Source organism: Corvus kubaryi, unplaced genomic scaffold (assembly GCF_017639235.1).
Source record: "Corvus kubaryi isolate FWS band 111438036 unplaced genomic scaffold, C.kubaryi_AGA036_p1.0 split1-131, whole genome shotgun sequence".
Taxonomy (NCBI): domain Eukaryota; kingdom Metazoa; phylum Chordata; class Aves; order Passeriformes; family Corvidae; genus Corvus; species Corvus kubaryi.
In genome coordinates this window covers 22,982,431-23,000,965 of record NW_024582073.1, presented here as the reverse complement: position 1 = coordinate 23,000,965, position 18,535 = coordinate 22,982,431, and the positions used below count along the sequence as shown (strand labels likewise).

The window sequence follows — 18,535 nt, the reverse complement described above, 5'->3', positions numbered from 1 at the left end:
GCAACCTTGGCTTACTGTTAGTTGTCTGCAGTTTAAAAGGTCTTGGCACAAGTCCCCTGTTCTTCATAGGCTTCCTTGCAGATATGGGATAAGGAGCTCTGCGTTCTGTTGCCTTGGTCTGTAAAATAGGAGTCTTCCAAACTGAGGTTCTTGGTGCAAAGACTCTTGGAGTGTGTGTGAAGAGACACAAAATTCATCTTTGTTTCAGGTGTGCTTTAGGGCCCAGAGCTCTGGAGATAGAGTGACAGTTCTCTTCCCACGTGTCTGTTACAGTAATAATTTTTATACATTTTTATACTGTTTTATTATATAAAAATAGATAATTATAATATTATATATTTTAATTACATATTAATTTATGTTTAGGAGAAATATTTGAAGCAAATGTTGTAACAAATAACTGACACCAGGGTGTTTTGGCATAAAGTGATTAAATGGTATCAAGCCAGGAGCAATGAAATCAGAAAATAAAGCTGGTGATTGAAATCGGGGTAGTGGATTCTTCCACAGTGGGAGCTGGGGATAATTGAAAGGGAAGGCTCAGCTAGTTCTGCTGCTGTGACTGGCTTCCAGGCTGCACTGGGAGTCTTGCCAGGAATTATGTAGAAATTTTCATGCAAAATTAAAATTAAATATTAAAATACTCGTGCAGAGCATTGGGATATGTGGATTGGATGATCTGTAGAAATTAATTTAATTTAAAACTACAAGTAACTTCAGGTATGTTATTACTACTAGTACCTGTATGGTGTAGCAGAGTAAAAGAAAGTTTTTCCAACACCTGGGCTGTAATTTTGTGTCATAATGTATTTATTTAGGTTGAGGAGTAATTAACTGCCTGAATTTATAATACTTTTCTTTTGTTCAGTTAAAACCTCCATGATAATTTTCTCTAAATTATGTTCTCCTAACTATGGGTGTAGCTTATAGCAATTTGTGTCTGGAAACATAGGCTGTATTCTGTCATTTTTAACCACTGTTCTACTTGGATTTTGTCTTCTCACTCGTTGCAGTTTTTTCAAAATGTATTGCTGACTCCTGTGTTTCCAACTGTAGGAAGCTACTAGATTATAAGTGAACATTCTCAGTGTACTCCTTTGAAGTTAGAAATAAAAGGCATGGACAAAGGAAAAAGATGAGCATGCAGTGGCTTTTATGACTGTAGGAAGTCGCTAGATGGTGTAGTTTCTGCAAATGCAAGGAGCTGGAATGGGGCTAGCACTGGTTTGCTAATAAGTGGAACCAGAGATTTGAGACTCAGTTATTTTTCCCATTCTTTGCTATTTACATTGTGTATTTATCAGTCCTGGGGGCAGCTTAAATTGCTCCACATGGCTGTGGAATTTACAGCTTCTTTCTTCTGTACTTCTGGCAAGGAAGGCAAGTAACACTGCAGATTCCCTTCATTATTCTGATTAGCTCTTGGTTTCTAACTGACTCTGAAGAAACCTTTTATTTTACCCTGATCTTATCTTCTCATAGAAAACCAAAAAGTCCTATACCTTTTGACAACTTTCCTTGTTTTCCCACCCTTCTCATATTTCTTGTTTTCCCAACCTTTGTTTTGGCATACAAATACAGAATCAGCAAGTCAGAAAGCAAAATTCTGGGTTTTTGCTGAGTGTTCCATATGCAAGTTAATGGCAGAAACAGTTTTTGCACTTTAGAAAATGGATGAAAGAGGATAAATTTAATTTCAACTAAATGTATTTGGAAAGCCATCCTCTGCATACTTTTAGGTGTTCTTCCTTAACATGCAGGGTAGTAGTTACCTCATGGTTCTTAAGTAGAACATCTGTGTTTTAATTTATAAACGAATGAACTAGTCCTGGTCCACAGGTGACAGTTTTAAGTTTAATGAAGATTTTCATGTATCAGATTAATTAGAATTGTAATGAAACGTATCTAAACATTATTTATTGAGTCTGAGAGCTGGTAATTTCTGGTTTACACACTGCCTTTAAGCAAACTTCATCACTTGCCTTAAATTTGTAAAACTGCTTAGGATATACCTTTCTTGCAGGACTTCTACCCTGAATAATTTTAAAGCTTCAAAATTTATTGTTTTCAGGGATGTTTAGAAGAATCACAGCTGCAGCCGCCAGACTTTTTACAGGAGATGGATCTGACGGTAGTTTCTATACCCTTGAAAGTTTGAGTGACCTTGTTCAGTCCATGATTCCCACTCATCCTTCTTTAGTTCTCCTCTGGTGTCAAATCCTGCTTCTTGTCAATTATACCAACTACAACTGGTGGTCAGAAGTGCATCAAACCCCAAAGTAAGTTTTGGTTTTGTTCCCTAGTAGTAGTAATGTGTTTCATACAGTTATATTTGCTAAAAGCATAATAAAACAATCTAGCTGCTTTCTGCCAAGCCTGTCAGCCCATTGAATGGTGCTCCTTGGATTCTGAAATGCAGTTCTGCATTTGCTTTGTGTGTACATATTGTCTGTTCTGATATTGATGTGACTTTCAAAGTGAGGAAATGTATCCTGCACTCACTTGTTCCTCAAAAGAACTGCCAGGTAATCTCTCCACTTCTAAGGCAAGAAATTTTCCTTTGTGTACTATTTTTTATTAAAACTATGGAAATAACTACAGCAAAATATTCAGTGTTTCATGTTTATATGGAGACCTCATGTTTCACCTTCTAGGAAATAATCAGCTGGTGGAGATGATGGACGCTGCTGTGTTTGTGACAATACAATCTGATCAGTTTAACTGTAACTGTAGCTATGGGATTATCTGTTCTCAGAGGGTCTATTGCTAAATGCTGTCAAAACATGGTATTAGCACCATGCTGGTTCATTAGCATCAAGCACTGTAATAACCTCACTGAACACTAGTTGTCTGAAATTTGGAGATTTGTTCTAAAATGAGTGTTTTCTTGGTCTGAAGTTAGTTATCCCATCTGTCAGGCATTGGAGTGATTTGTCCTCAGTGAATAAGGAAGGGACCTCTTGTGAGGGTGGGTATCCGTCTGTGTTAACTGTAGAGGGAGGTGAACAAATGACTTGGGAGATGTTTCTGGTGCTTGTGCAGTGAGTGTTGGGGCAGACTTGTCTTGCTCTACAACTGAAGTGCACTAATACTTTCTCAAATGTGAGATTCTTGCTTCAGTTCAACCTTATGAATTGAAAATACATTATTCTAATTTGTGGAAACATGGAATTACCAGGATTACGAGCAACTACTGAGGCATTGGAACAGGCTGCCCAGGGAAGTGGTGGAATCACCATCCCTGAAAGGTGTGTAGATATGGCACTTCAGTATGTGGCTCAGTGGTGAGCCATGGTGTGGTGCTAGGTTAAAAGTTGGATTTGATGATCTTACAGGCAACCTTGATGATTCTATGAAAAAAATAGCAGTAATTTTTTTTTATTTACCAGTATCATCTCTGGTTTTTTACTGCGTTGGGCATCACTTTTAATCTGACTCTAGACAAAGTGCTCAAGAACACTGGTTTGTTTTGAGAAGAAAATACAGTATTAGGTTCTGTTATCCTACCAGAGATGCAACAGCCTATGTTTTTCTTTTAAATAACCCATTTGGTTCTTTAGACTGTCTGAAGAAGTAATAAGCAATAGTGCAATTGTTAAAAAAATCAAGATCTGATAGAACGCAAAGTTCTACTTCAAGGAAGTGTAATGTTTGAATGAAGTTTATAGGGAAATACATGTCATGTAAGGACATTGGTAGGATACTCCAAGCACTTTGGTTGTTCATGCTTCGGTAGCCAAACTAAGAAAATAGTAACAAAATAGAATATACTTTTTGCAGGCGACACAGCCTTTCCACCACTAAATTGCTTAGTCCTCATATATCTGGAGACAGTGACAAATCAGATTTGGAATCCAAGCGTGGCATGTGCAATCGTGAGATAGTGAGAAGAGGAGCACTCATTCTCTTTTGTGACTACGTTGTAAGTTTTGAATTTTGACTTTTATAACTACAGTTTTGAGTTATTTTATGATGCTGACAGTCATGTATTACTGATCTGTGTTAACTGAAAAGTGAAGTGTGTTAAGTGAAAAATAAAGACTTGTGAAACCAGTAATTTTATTTTCAGGTGGTGCTTCTGTAAGCTTAGATATGACCTCATTTGGCATTTTTTTCTGTTCTGAACTGAGAGTTCTCTTGGCTGTTAAAGGTTACCTGGTGGGCAATAGAATTACCTTCTGGGTATCACAACCCTTACCTGGGAGGTGCTTGGAGCACACTATGAAGTTTTAGACTTCCCAACATCAATAGCAGTGCACAGTGTCCAGGAAACAACTAATTTCTGTCTACACCTTAAGAAGAGAGGTTTTACATGAACTTTTAAACTTCATTTTGGTTTTCCAGTGAGAGCAATTTCTGTGGCTTTGGTCTTTTGCTGCCCCAGTATTAGAGTTTTAGTTCACTGGGAACTTTAGAAGTGAATCTTCAGTACTAGGAGGTATTGCACTTGGGTTTGCACCTCAGATCAGTTTTGAGGCAAACAAACTGCATTCCTTTCAGGTTCAACTGAACAAAAAGCTATGTTCAGGAAGCACTTTGAGTACTAATGGACATTCAGTTACAGGAGTCAGATTAGAGGTAGTCCAAGGTAAAATCCTCCAAAACCTCTTTACTGGGGAGGTACAACCTCTCAGCATTGTCTGGTTAACTCTACAGATATTTTTGTGTTGCATTCCACTGCTTGTCGATATTCACAAGCCTCTAGAGGTTTGGCATTAATTATTGACAGATCTCTTTGGATTTGCTTTCCAGAAATTCTTCATTTTGTGTTGAAGACCAGTAGTAATAAGAAATCTTTAAGAAGCCTAAATGAAAAAAAAATCACATTTTACAAGACAACTCTCTGTGCATGTTTATTTCAAATAACATTTCATTAAAAGCAGCATCTTTGAATCAACCTTCTCAATTTGCTTGTTTCTAACCTGTTTTCTAGTGTTTTTAGAAAAATAAGTTGCACGTTCATGGTAAATACCTTAATTTGCAACAAGATCAAAACATTTGGAAAATTTGTCATGTAAAAATAATGTTGGTGGTATTAAGATATAGACACTCTATGCCATTATTTTAAAGTAGCTACCAGAATTATGTATGAGAAGCTTCATGTTGTGTCATGTTTAGTAATTAAAATCTTAATATTGGTTTTACTATGATCAGATTTTAATTTTTCCCCTTTAGTGTCAAAACCTACATGATTCAGAACACCTGACCTGGCTTATTGTGAATCATGTTCAAGACTTGATTAATCTGTCCCATGAGCCTCCAGTACAAGACTTTATCAGTGCTGTTCACAGGAATTCAGCAGCCAGTGGTCTCTTCATCCAGGCCATTCAGTCACGGTGTGAGAATCTTGCAGCTGTAAGTTTAACTTTTTGACTTCTTGTAAAGATCAAGTCACTTCATTTCAGCATAAGTTTAACTGATAAGTATGCAAAGTTTGACATTTCTGGGTCATTTATCAACTTCCAGTTTTATTTTAAAAGTCGCTTACTTAAAAATGCAAACAGTGAACCTTATATTAGCAACTTCATTATTAGATGTGCTCCAGTCCATCAAATGTATGAATTCAAGTGGAGATGGTTAAACTGCTTTTCTTCCTTTATGGGTATTATCCCACATAATCAATATCTGAAGGGTAAATTAAAGCTGTAACTTTTGACTTCGATTTCAGTGCCTTGGTAGTATAAATAGCAAGCTACTAACTGCAGAGGCAGGAGTAGGAACCAGTCCATCTTCATAGGCCCTGGAAATATAAAAATGATTTGTGAGCTCATGCCTTCCCCATTGATCTGTTCCAAAAGTTGTATCCACTAGGTGAGGGAAAATCACCAAGAAATTCAGGATATTACTTCTGTTGATTGTTTTAGTTTTCAAATTAAAAGGAGTAGATGATGTTTTATAGGGATGTAAGGTTGTATGCATCTCTCTTAATCATGGGAAATGTCATTTGCTGGACTTCCTCTAGAGATAATTGTGGGAGATGCCACCTGCACCCTGAGTAGCTTCAGTGCTGTTTCCTATCTCTTTGCATTGTCTCTCTGCAAATCTAGGGCAGCTTTAAAGTTACGTGAGATTAATCTGGGCTTCAGTAGCTGAGAATCAGCAGAATGAACTAAACTTAATATGTTTTAATGGAAGATGTAGTCACAGTGTGAAATGCTTGGTGATTATCAGGAAAGACAGTAAAATTAAAATAGCTGGTATTAACAGACTGCTCTAAACCAAGATTGGTTTCATGAGTCAAACTAGTGTGTCTTTGTGTTTCTCCCTTTAGAATATTAGTGCTGAATTGGTGCTCATATTAAAAACAAGTTGAAGAAATTGAAAAAATATTTTACACCCTTTTAATCCTGAGTTGCTACTGCTGTTTCTAAACATATGCTCAGAAAATCCCCACTGATTGTCTGGATTTCTGTGCTGTCACTTTTCTTGACTATGCACATGTTCCTTCCTTCTTCCAGAAAGAGCTGAAGCTTCTCACTGTGTTCAAAGCTTTTTGCAATTTCACTTAAATGTGTAGCTTTTTTCCCCTAAAAGTTTTGCTCCCTATGTTTTGCTTACTCCTGTAAGAGTAAGCTTTACAGTTACACGTCAAACAACTTACTGTTCATATTAATTAAATAAGCCAGTAACTCATTCACACAGAGATGATTATATTGATCAGGTAGTTGTCTGCTATAGTTTTTTCTAAATGCTTTTCCCTTTAGCTTTAAGATCTTTGTATTCCAAATTGATTGTCTGTTTCTCTGTTTTGTGCTGTTTCAACACCTAGCCCACAACTCTGAAGAAGACCTTGCAGTGCTTGGAGGGAATCCACCTGAGCCAGTCCGGGGCTGTGCTGACCCTGTACGTGGACAAGCTGCTGTGCACTCCCTTCCGAGTGCTGGCTCGCATGGTTGACACCCTGGCCTGCCGCCGCGTGGAAATGCTGCTGGCAGCAACTCTGCAGGTACAGATAAATCCATGCCTGGGAATCACATTGGGTGGTGCCAGCAGTGTAATCAAGAGCAATGATTTAAAGTACATCCAGATATGATTAAGTGATTTCGTTTGATGATTTTTTAAATTTAATATATAGATATGTGAGTGTTTACTTCATTTCATTTTATCTGCCTGTAACTTTGTTAATCCAGTAAAAGTATTTTGGGGGATTTTGCGTATTTCTGTCCTGTAAAATTCTTGTGATTCTTCCGTATAGAACAGCATTGCTCAGTTACCAGTTGAAGAACTGGATAGAATTCAGGAGTACCTTCAAAACAGTGGATTAGCAGCAAGGTAAATAATACCAATAATACCATTAAAATGTCAAACTAAGTAATGTTCTAATACAAATCGTGTTAACTCTGTTTTCCTACATTTTGGCTTTTTTCCTAGAGGTCAGATAATGGGTCTTTTTTGGAGGTAAACCAGGAGTAAAGCCTTTCATAACATGCTGACATGTTCTGGCACAAGGGGCAGTTGTGTTGGCTGTATTGAATTTGCAGTAAGAACTACTTAAGAACTAAAGCAAGCTCTAGAGGGTTGCATCAAATTCTCTTTCTTGCATCCCACTCCATATTTAACTTTTGAGAGACAGCAGCTGCAAATTAATTTCTTAACAAAATCTGTGTTCCTAAAGCCAACTTTATTTTCCTCAAACTTGCAAAATATTGCCAGTTCAAGCTAAGTGGGCTTGGGGTTTTTTGGTTTGTGTTTTTTTTTTTCTCCCAGACAACTGTGTTAAAAGTTTTAACTGTTTAGTCTCCTGGCTGTTTAAACTGCTGGTATAAAAAGGTGAAAATTACTCAGTTTTTGAAAAACTTTAATTTGATGTGGGAAAGATCCTTATTTATTCCTCTTGTCATTGCTGTTTGAGGTTAATACTTGTTGACTGAAATAAGAAATAAGTAGGGGAAAGAGCCTAAAACCTGCAGTAGATCAATAGTTATGTGCCTACATAGGTAATGTTACATTTAAGTTTTTAAAAGACTCAAAAAATTACTTTGTACAAGTTCTTGATAGCAGTAGTGGAATTTAAAAAAATCTCAACCAAACAAAACAACCAGTTAAAAAGAAATTCTTGTCGCTGGTATAAATCCAGAAACTGGAGTTCTTAGTATAGTGAGGGATAATTTTTTAAAAAGAGAAGTATAGTTTTAGTGGATTCTTCAGTAATATCCGTTAGAATGTTTTTTTTTTGCAATCAAGTAATCTGTTCACTAACTTAGATTCTTCTTACTCATTAAAAGATTTGCTGCATAAAGAAAGCTGAACAGCTTGTATTTTGTGCTTAAGTACATCACAAATTTTAACACTAAATTAGATTTAAATCTTTATTTGTTGGTGGTACTGAGTTAATTAATTTTGGCCACTGATACCTGAAGAAACTTTGCATCATATGACTGCACAGATCCAACAAAAACTGAAGACCCTACTGCTTTTCTGTCCTGGGATTAGAATTGAGTCACTGGATGTCTTTCTATTTTTAAATTATTTACAAAACTAAGATAGCCCTCTTCTGATGTGTTCTTCTGTTTTCAGACACCAAAGACTTTACTCGCTCTTGGATAGGTTTCGTCTTATGGTAGCACCAGACACAACCAGTCCTTCACCTCTGGTTACCTCACACCCACTAGATGGAGAAGACCAACCAGCTTTAGAGACTGTAATCCTAGACAAAGTAAGATTATGTTTAGAAAGAGTCACTAAAAGTGCTTTGGCTATAAACAAGTTTTACTCATTACAAAATATTTAAATGCAGCTTATTTTTACTATGCAGTTAGTGTTCTCAGGATTGTCAGTGTATCTCAAATATAGATCAGTGATTAATTTCATGTGTGTTGGCTGACTGTTGAACTTAAGATGGATAATTAACACATGCATAGATGTTTGTTATATTGACAGTGCTGTGAAAAATTTACCAAGTTTGGTTTCTTTGCTCAGCTTTAATGGAAAGATTTTTATACGGTTCAATAGAGACAGACAAATAATCATGTTTTCTTGATGTATTTACTACAGTTATTAGTTTTATTCATTTGCTGAAAGTTTTTGGCTGTCTCTTGGAAATGAAACATTGCTTGTCCAGACCTCCCTTCTCATCTTTAAATTACTTTCAGAGAACAATCAAGAATACTGAACTGTTTCTGTCTTTCATGGACTTTGATGTGTTTATTTCCAAGTGGAATGGAAGGCTGGGAGCAAGTCTTGGGGCCTTCTGTGTCTTCCTTTTTTCTAGTTTGTCCCATGGCACAGATATTTCTCCTTTTCATCCCTCCATGTTCTACACTGATGCACAGTAATAGGAAACTTATGTAACTGAGATGGCAAAAATTATTTGATTAGCTGACAGTTTGGATGAGTCTGAGCAGTTATTGGCTATGGGGAGATGTTGAGAGCGACCTGACAACAGGAGAAAATGCTGTGCCCAGAAATCATTTACCCATAGCTTTGTCTTCAAATTACCCCCAAAATTTCCTTTGTCTCTCCCTGTAAATTCTAAATAAAAGAAGTGGTTTTTGTATACTTCCCCCACAACTTCTGCATAGTTCATAGAATCAGAATATCTTAAGTTGGAAGGGACTCATAAGGATCAATGAGTTCAAATCTGTGCTTTTCACAGGGCTACCTAAAAATAAATCCTGTGACTAAGAGCATTGTCTAGATGCTTCTTGAACTCTTACAGGTTTAGTTGAGTTCTAATTAATGTCAGCAAATTTATTTGAATCTGAAGAGTTTTCTTCCTTGGTTATAGTATAGGTTTTTTTGTTATTACTATTATATTTGTTGTGACTGTAGGGTATTCTGTGCTTTTTTTCTAGATAGTCTCCTCAGCTTTAGGGTCCTAATACAAGTACCTGCACTATATATTAAGATTCATTTTTCCTCATTTCCTGTCCAGACTTTACAGAAATAGACAAGTTGTCAGTGAACATCCATTGGTCTAGTTTAAGGTGTTCCATTTCCATTTATCGCTTGTTTGTTTTGCTTTGCTTTTTAGTTTGAGGGGATTTTTTTAATACTGCTGTAGGATACAGATGTCTTGGACATTCAGTGCCGATGAGTAGTTCTCCCTCTTACCCCCATATACTGTGTTGTTTTCTGAAAACAAGTATATAATAAATTTCTGCTTTTGATTATTAAAGGACTGGTATGTGTCACTAGTGAGGTCACAGTGTTACATCAAGTCTGACTCTGCACTGCTAGAAGGAGCAGAGCTGGTAAATAGGATTCCTCAGCCTGACCTGAACTCCTTCATGACCAGCAAGGTAACTTCTATGTCAGAGAAAGAGGACGTAATCAGTTCAAGTGTTCCTATTGGTAGTATTAGTAGATTACATTCTGAAGTGTTTACATTCTTAAATGTAAACACTTCAAATTTAGATAATACCGATACTGATAAAGTATACTGATAACACTAATTCACCTAATTACAACTAAAATAGTAGGTATTTGTGTAAAAGAGAGGGTATCTGTGTCTAGCAATGTTGCTAACAGTAACTTTCTAGTAGTACATGTTGAGTAGATAGTGGAAGCAAAGGTTTATTTATGCATTGCAATCAGAATAATCCAGTTTTACCATTTTACATAATCTTGTTTTGCCATATAGCCTCTTCCAAGGCCAACTGTTTCTGTAACCTCTTCAATATCTGTGCTAGTTGACTTGGAGTAAGCCATTGACAGGCCACAGATTAATAAATCTGATGTAAAGGACAGCTTTGTTCAAATTCTCACTATGATAATTGCTGCTGGTATGGAGCAAATAATGCTGGGGAAGCTGTTTTTAAGAAGATATTTGACTTGTTTGTTTGAAAACTTATTACTTGAAGATTCCTTGTGTATATGTCATCCTTAATCTTTATTCACACATTGTCCTGAAAATCTGGAGTAAGCATATTGATTTTTCTTTCCAGTATGGTACTAGTTGGAATTTAAATGTGGAGCCAATGTGGGCTTATCCATATTGGCACACCACAGTAGAGCAGAGGTGCTAATAATAAGTTAGATATTCAATAAGCTGTAAATTTACCCCCACATTAGTATGTTAGAATAATACCACCAAATTCTTAGTTTCACTTTAAAAGCAATTTCTTTTTATTTACTATTTGATTTCAGGAATTCAACCTAAGCTTGTTAGCACCTTGTTTAAGCCTCGGCATGAATGAGCTCTCAAGGGACCAGAAGAACAGCCTCTTTGAAACAGCTCGGAGGGTAACTCTGGATCATGTGTCTTCTGCTGTACAAAACCTTCCAGCCAGCCACCAGGTTTTTCAGCCACTATTGCCAACTGAGCCATCAGCCTACTGGAAAAAACTAAGCGATATCTTTGGTAATAGAAATAATGGTCTTTTAAAGTTCATTCTCTCCTCTGCAAAGATACTTTACAGATGTCTTGTGAATACATGAACTTACTATTTTTAAAAAAATCAAGATACCTGGCATAAAAGTGCTTATGAAATAGTTCTGAAAAACATTTATTGAAGGGAAAAAAATTCAAACTGCTAGATTTCATCCAGTCTTATTTTATAGGAGATGAGGTGATGTATCAGTCTATGATGACACTTTGTCGTGCACTGGCTCAGTATTTGTTGTTACTCTCAAAACTACCAGCTGGTCTCCGTGTTCCTCCTGACAAAGAGGATGATATCCTGAAATTCGTAGTGATGTCAGTAGAGGTAAGAAACTACACCGTAATTAAAGATGTGATGAAATGTTGGGAGAGGGAACAGCTCTATCTTAAACTGATCACCACTGAGTAATTTTTGATTGGGGCAATTCTTTTGTTTTAACTGTAGAAATTTCTTCAGTGGTTTTTGTGTTTGACCTGTGCTAGCAAATGAGATTTGGGTTATGGGACAAGGACAGTTTTATATAAGGAGAGGTTGATTGACTGATGTAATGATGATGGCCTTTGGGAGAATGGGTCCTGCACTGATTTTTGGGACACTTAATAAACAGTATATGAATGTCATAATTTTCTGAGGAAAAAATCAATACTATTTGCTACTAAAACTTTACATTTTGCCAAGTTAAAAAAAAATCACTCTTGGTTAGAAGTTGTTCTGTTGTGAGAATTTGCTATTAATAGGAAACTTCTCTTTTTGTACAGGCACTATCATGGCATTTAGTGCATGACCAGATTCCATTAAGTGTAGATCTTCAAGCTGGTCTGGATTGTTGCTGTCTGACACTACAGCAGCCTAGTCTTTGGAATTTGCTGTCTTCTGCAGCTTATGTGACATATGCTTGCTCCTTAATTAACTGCATTAGATTTATCATAGAAGCAGGTGAGTGTGGTTTGAACAGCTGGGAGAAAAATTTTGTTAATAGATTGCCAGTCATCATTGATCAAATGCTGCGTGTCTGGAATATTTCCTTTGAGTCCTTATTAATTATTTGTTTGACAAATTCATTTTTTACTACTTTAATTTCCTGTTTAAAATTTAGCATTTACTTTCGAACTTGGCAAATGCCAAATTTTACTACTATGTGGTGTTGATTAAAAAAGTGGAATATGAAGTATGTAATAGCTGTATCTTTCAAATATTTTTCTCCAATTCAGTTGCTGTGGAACCTGGTAATCAACTTCTTAGTCCTGAAAGAAAGAAGAACACTTCAAAACCTTTAAGTGAGGGGGAAATTGATTCAAATGCACAGAGTAAGTAAAAAGTGAATTTTGCTTCTGGCCTAAACTTTCACTGAAGAAATATTTTAGGTACCCTTTCCATTACTATTATTTTTAACAGTGAAAGTTCATCTGAGACCTTATTTGTATTTGGTAAATGTCTTTTAAATATAGGTTGACATATTTTTGGCAGGTATAGTTGTTTATTCTTGAAAGTTATACTTTAATGCAGTTTTTTCTTTTTGGGGACTCTGTTAGCTGTGCAGTGTGCTACAGACTGAGCTTTTTAAAGTGTTGTGGGATTTTAAATTTTAAAAATTTCTTTGTATGCATCCTTATTGTGGTTTTTTGTTGACATACTCTTTTGTTAAGAATTTTTTGTGTTTCTGTCTTTTTAAATTATTTGTCTTTTGAGTGGATTCATAAAACTGAATTTCTTTCTCTCCTAACAAAGAAACAAAACACATTATTGCAGCATGTGAAATGATAGCAGAGATGGTGGAATGCTTACAGACTGTCTTGTCATTGGGGCACAAAAGGAACAGCAGCATCCCTGCGTTTCTCACTCCTGTCCTCAAGAACATCATTATCAGTTTAGCAAGGCTGCCTCTAGTGAACAGCTACACCAGAGTACCTCCCTTGGTATGTTTATTATTCTGTGCTTTCAGGACTTCAACGTTATTGAAAAACTTTGAAAACCAAACATGGTGCTGCATCCTAAGTCCTACATCAGTAGGACTTCAACCTTAAGCTGGTTTGATCAATCAGTTTGTCTTTTTGAACCCTGGGTAGTAATATGTGCAAGGCCATTTCTCTATTTCAGCGCTCTGTTTTTGCAGGGATGTCAAAACATAGTATTTTTTTTGGTTGAGACTTTTTTGCCCCCTCTGTGATGTATCAGTGTGCTTTTTCAGGCACCAGTAGTATGTGAGCTGTCTTCCTTGAATTCCATTTCAGCATAATTTCTGCACAATCTCTAAACTGAAATATGTGACAGGAACTTACTTGCTTCTGTATCTAAACTTGGATCACAAAACTGGATAATTAATTTACAGTGGGAAGTATGATGGAAAAAGCCCTAAAATTAGAAATATGGTATACATTGTTATAAGTTGTGTTAGATGTTCCATCTTCCTTTGAGTGTTTTTCTGTCTGGAGAGCTACTTTATTTACTGGTGTCTTGTTGCCTTTGAGTGGTGCCTGTATATTTAGAGCTGTAATGCAAATACTATATCTGGTGTAGATAATTAAACTTCCGTTACACTTCTTTAGGTCTGGAAATTAGGCTGGTCACCAAAGCCTTTGGGTGACTTTGGCACAGTTTTTCCTGAAATCCCAGTAGAATTTCTTCAAGAAAAGGAAATATTTAAGGAGTTCATCTATCGCATTAATACACTAGGTATGTACAAAATTAAATTAATATACTTGGCTCTTATTGGGCATTTACCCATGTTTTGAAATTACTGAATAACTGTATCTGAAACTGTTTGCTTACTTTTGTTGCTTATGTGGAAGACACATAGTATTTCAGAGCAGGTTAGTAATTGTGCTGCAGTAATTCTTACATTTTGTTCAATGAAGAGAATAAATGGTAGAAATAAAGCCAAATATTATTCCAGCTCACGGGGATTTCAGTGTGCTCTTGCAGAATGACCACTTGTTTTCTGAAGCATACGCTTGACAGCACGTTTGAGAATATTTTGCTTCCCCCCCTCTTTTTTTTTCCTATTACAGTATAAAGTCCTGTGATAAGATACCTGTTACCTACCTTCAGCTCAGGCATCAGATGTTTGGGTTGGACTAGAAGATCTTGAAAGGACCCTTCCAACCCAAACCGTTCTATGACTGTATTAGCACAGTGTTTCCAGTTCTCTCCGCCTTCTTGGAGCTGAAGGAGACAAGCTGTGGTGTTGTTCTCTGCCATACCCATCCACACCCAGTAGATCACAGAATCACAGAATATGCTGACTTGTAAGGGACCCACAAAGGTCATCAAGTCCAAACTCCTGGCCCTGCACAGGACCATCCCCAAGAGTCACACCATGGGCCTGAGAGTATTGTCCAAACACTAAAATCTGTCAGGCTTGGTGCTGTGACGACTTCCTGGGGAGCTTCTTCCCTTGCAAAAAATGCCAAAATGAATAGGAAATTGTATGAAACTAAGTCTATGGAAACAATGTACTTTTTTTTTAATGCTGTGTCTTGTTTAACTTTGTATTAAGACATAAATGGCTATCTCTGAGTGTTTCCATAGGATGGATCAGTCGTACTCAGTTTGAAGAGACTTGGGCTACTTTGCTTGGTGTGCTCGTAACTCAGCCCATTGTAATGGACCAAGAGGAGAACCAGCAAGAGGTAATGAAATTTTACTTAAACCAAGAAAAGTGTTTCTATTAATAAAACGGTAAAGCAGAAAAGAAGTGACTAACACTAAGGAATTTTTTATATTTTGTATTTCCTTTTTTTCATATCCTGGTGAGTTCAGACACATCCATATTCTGGCTTAAAGCCTCTGCAAGCATGTAAATAGTATGGAAAAAAATCATGAAGCTGTTTCAGCTCTTTATTAGAACATCACTCAACACAGGTTTTTTTTTTTTTAAGATTCTTGACTAGAAATTAATTGCAGTCAGTGCTTTGTGTGCCTTGTTTATGTCACATATATTTCTGGATGGGAAGAAGCGTAGCTATCAGGCTTATTAATGATAATTTAGTGAAACATGACAAACTGATATTCAGAGCTTTTGGGATTTTTTTTTTTTTTTTTTTTTAACAATTCAAATTACAGTGAGTTCATTTTACAGGAAGATACAGAGAGGACCCAAATTAATGTTCTTGCAGTGCAAGCCATAACCTCCCTGGTGCTGAGTGCAATGACCATACCTGTTGCAGGCAATCCAGCAGTTAGCTGTTTGGAACAGCAGCCCCGCAACAAAGCTTTAAAAGCTCTGGACACAAGGTACTTCTTTTTACTTGTTTTCAAATACATAAAACTTGTTGTTAATACATAATGACATTTGCTTAATCTAGCTGTAGCAAAAATATGAATGGATTGTATTTTCTAAGCAAGAGTATACATGGGTGGGTCTGTTTACATGGAAGTTATGTGGACTTAGCATTGTGAACCTGCTGAGTTAAAAGATTATCTGAAAAAGATAACATCTTAATAAAATCTAATAAACAGTGTGCAGAATGTATTTTTCAGCATTTTCATTTCCCTGATAATGAAAATAAGCATAGATACACAACATTGCAGAGTAAGCCAGACAGACTTGCATGAAACTATTAAAGGAAAGATCTGCTAAAATTGATTTATCTTGGGCTTTCAGGTTTGGGAGGAAGCTAAGTGTTATCAGGGGAATTGTTGAACAGGAAATCCAGGCAATGGTGTCTAAGAGAGATAATATTGCTACTCATCACTTATACCAAGCTTGGGACCCTGTTCCATCACTTTCTCCTGCTACTACAGGTAAGTGCTTGTTTGTGGGGGAGAAGGGGAGAGTGAATTTCTTTTACACTTAAAAAGTGGAAAAAATACTCTCCGAAAAATTTGAAATCCAGTTTGCAGGAAGTGAAGCCATTTTCACGTGTGCTTTGTTAGGCACTTTCTAAAAATTCGTCTTGTGTTTCGTTACAGGTGCTCTTATCAGCCATGAAAAACTCTTACTGCAGATCAATACTGAACGAGAAATAGGAGATATGGATTACAAACTGGGACAGGTTTGTTGAAAGCTCAACTTTAAACTTGATTTTTATTACATTTCTTCCAGTTCTGAAAAATCAGTTAAGAAGCATTGCATGACATCAAATAGAAACTAAAAGCTCTGAGTTCTGGAGGGTAGGTCATAACTGGGTGTCTCCTCAGCCAGAAGACTGTGTGTTGCCTGTCATTTAAATGGAAAATATATTTGGCTTCTAAGATTTCTCTAGACTGTGGTGGTGTTAAATGCACTTCTTTGCTATTTGTTTTTCTCTTCTGTGTATGTGTTCAAGGTCTCTATACACTCGATATGGTTAGGAAATAATATCACTCCACTGAGAGAAGAAGAGTGGGGTGAGGATGAGGAAGATGAGAATGACGTACCTGCTCTTTCCTCACCACCAACCTCTCCTATAAACACCAGGTATCTTGATTTTTATGTTTTTTCTCTCTTCTGAGTCATAGATAAGGTTATTTCTTCATGTTGAGTTCAATAAGCTGGGTTTATAAGTTGGATGCTGGTAAATAACTATTATTTCAAGTCAAGCATTTTAGCAGTGCTTAAGAATAGCCGTTTTAACACTTGTTTATTGTTCCTTGCAGGAAGCACCGGGCTGGTGTAGATATCCATTCTTGTTCTCAGTTCTTGCTTGAACTGTACAGTCAGTGGATATTGCCATCCAACCCTAGCAAGAGAACACCAGTCATTTTGATCAGTGAAGTGGTGCGCTCAGTAAGTCTGAATTATTATTCAGAATCCTAATTGAGTATATGTTATCAAGTGTTCAGAGCTAAGCAGCCTTTGTAAAGCATCTTTTAATATATGGAACACACAGAATTTTCTTTGCAGTGCTGTTCTGTGGGCAGTACACAGATACAACTTGAGCAACTACAGCATTACACTGATAGAAGCTATATAAGCATCTGGATTGTGTATTCTGCTGCTACATTACAAATACTTTATTGTTACTTAATGATAGTTGATATTTTACTTGACTGTGTGCTAAAGCAAGATTTGCTTATCCTATTCCTTTGTAAGAAAATGAAGATGGAACAATAATGTATTAGAGAATTAAATTGATTATTAAGTGTAGAAGCAAAACGAAAGAAAAAAGGTGTGGAATGTGTCTTGGCAGCCATTATTCACTATCATAAGAGACTTAAAATGAAACTATCCTTGCAAGAGATATATGTGTTGTGTGTTTTGGGATGTTTTAATACATGGTAAATAACAATGTTTATTCATGTCCCAGAGTTACTTACTATAGTGGCTTTGATTTTGTCAGTTTTTGGTAAAAAGGATCTCTTGGAGGTCATTATTATCCGGGATGAATGGTGGAATTAATTCCGGACAACAATAGTTAATAGTTATTTCAGACCCTTGAGTAAATGTTTACACATTTAATAGATCAATTGAGGAATCTTTTGCTCACAATTATAACAGAAGGGAGAGTCAATGTTTGGCTGTCTGTTAATGGGATTTTTTTTATATTCAATTTTAATTTCCGTACAGCTTCTGGCAGTGTCAGACTTATTTACAGAAAGGAATCAGTTTGAGATGATGTACACAACACTGACAGAGTTGCGAAAGGTGCATCCATCAGAAGATGAGATTCTTGTCCAGTATTTGATACCAGCTACTTGTAAAGCTGCTGCTGTTCTTGGAATGGTAAGAAATTCTCAGAAAGCTTATTGCAAATTCCATGAGTGTCTAGGTTAACTCAGCTTCTGTTGCAAAACCTGGTGTACTTGGTGAGGGTGGTTTATCTCTAAGGATATCCTTTAGCTGATCTGCATGGCTGTAAGAAGTAATAGGATATGTATTTTGGGCTTTCAGAGTTTGCAAATATTATCTCCAGTTGCCCTGTATTTAAACAGAAAGGTTGTTTTGGTTGATAGTTTTCAAGATTTGAGCATAATTTAATGTGCTTTTTGGTTTGTCTTATTCAGTTCAGTGTTGCCTTTGCCCTGGACTCCTCATTTGTTACATTTCAGGACAGATATGAGGAATTGTGGAACATCTTTTGCTAGATTTGTATTACTGGTGAATGGCTGTAATCTCATGGGAGGCTGGGACAGTGCATGTGATAAATATATAGCCCCAGATAGTCAGGTATCCCTTGTCTTTCCCTCACTCTTCCCTCCACTGCATCATTCTGTCTTGAAATGTTTAGACCAGAGTACTTTCCAGTGAACATTGCAGAGTAGAATTTTTTTCCCTAAATTTTTAGGAAAAT

At 36.5% G+C, this 18,535-nt stretch overlaps 1 protein-coding gene across 3 annotated transcripts in view; it reads left to right on the top strand.

Moving 5' to 3' along the window:
- Positions 1–18,535, top strand: part of HTT (huntingtin) — a 75,925-nt gene that overhangs the window by 48,663 nt on the left and 8,727 nt on the right. For 2 of the 3 annotated variants that reach the window (XM_042053881.1, XM_042053879.1), the window contains 20 exons: positions 2,072–2,279; positions 3,781–3,922; positions 5,176–5,355; positions 6,770–6,946; positions 7,196–7,272; positions 8,518–8,656; positions 10,119–10,241; positions 11,089–11,302; positions 11,503–11,648; positions 12,083–12,260; positions 12,536–12,631; positions 13,053–13,240; positions 13,871–13,997; positions 14,853–14,953; positions 15,403–15,557; positions 15,928–16,067; positions 16,236–16,318; positions 16,592–16,722; positions 16,902–17,031; positions 17,812–17,967. In XM_042053881.1, coding sequence (XP_041909815.1) covers positions 2,072–2,279; positions 3,781–3,922; positions 5,176–5,355; positions 6,770–6,946; positions 7,196–7,272; positions 8,518–8,656; positions 10,119–10,241; positions 11,089–11,302; positions 11,503–11,648; positions 12,083–12,260; positions 12,536–12,631; positions 13,053–13,240; positions 13,871–13,997; positions 14,853–14,953; positions 15,403–15,557; positions 15,928–16,067; positions 16,236–16,318; positions 16,592–16,722; positions 16,902–17,031; positions 17,812–17,967 — 2,891 coding nt within the window. The remainder of the gene's footprint in view (positions 1–2,071; positions 2,280–3,780; positions 3,923–5,175; positions 5,356–6,769; positions 6,947–7,195; positions 7,273–8,517; positions 8,657–10,118; positions 10,242–11,088; positions 11,303–11,502; positions 11,649–12,082; positions 12,261–12,535; positions 12,632–13,052; positions 13,241–13,870; positions 13,998–14,852; positions 14,954–15,402; positions 15,558–15,927; positions 16,068–16,235; positions 16,319–16,591; positions 16,723–16,901; positions 17,032–17,811; positions 17,968–18,535) is intronic. The other variant, XM_042053880.1, reaches the window with a different exon arrangement.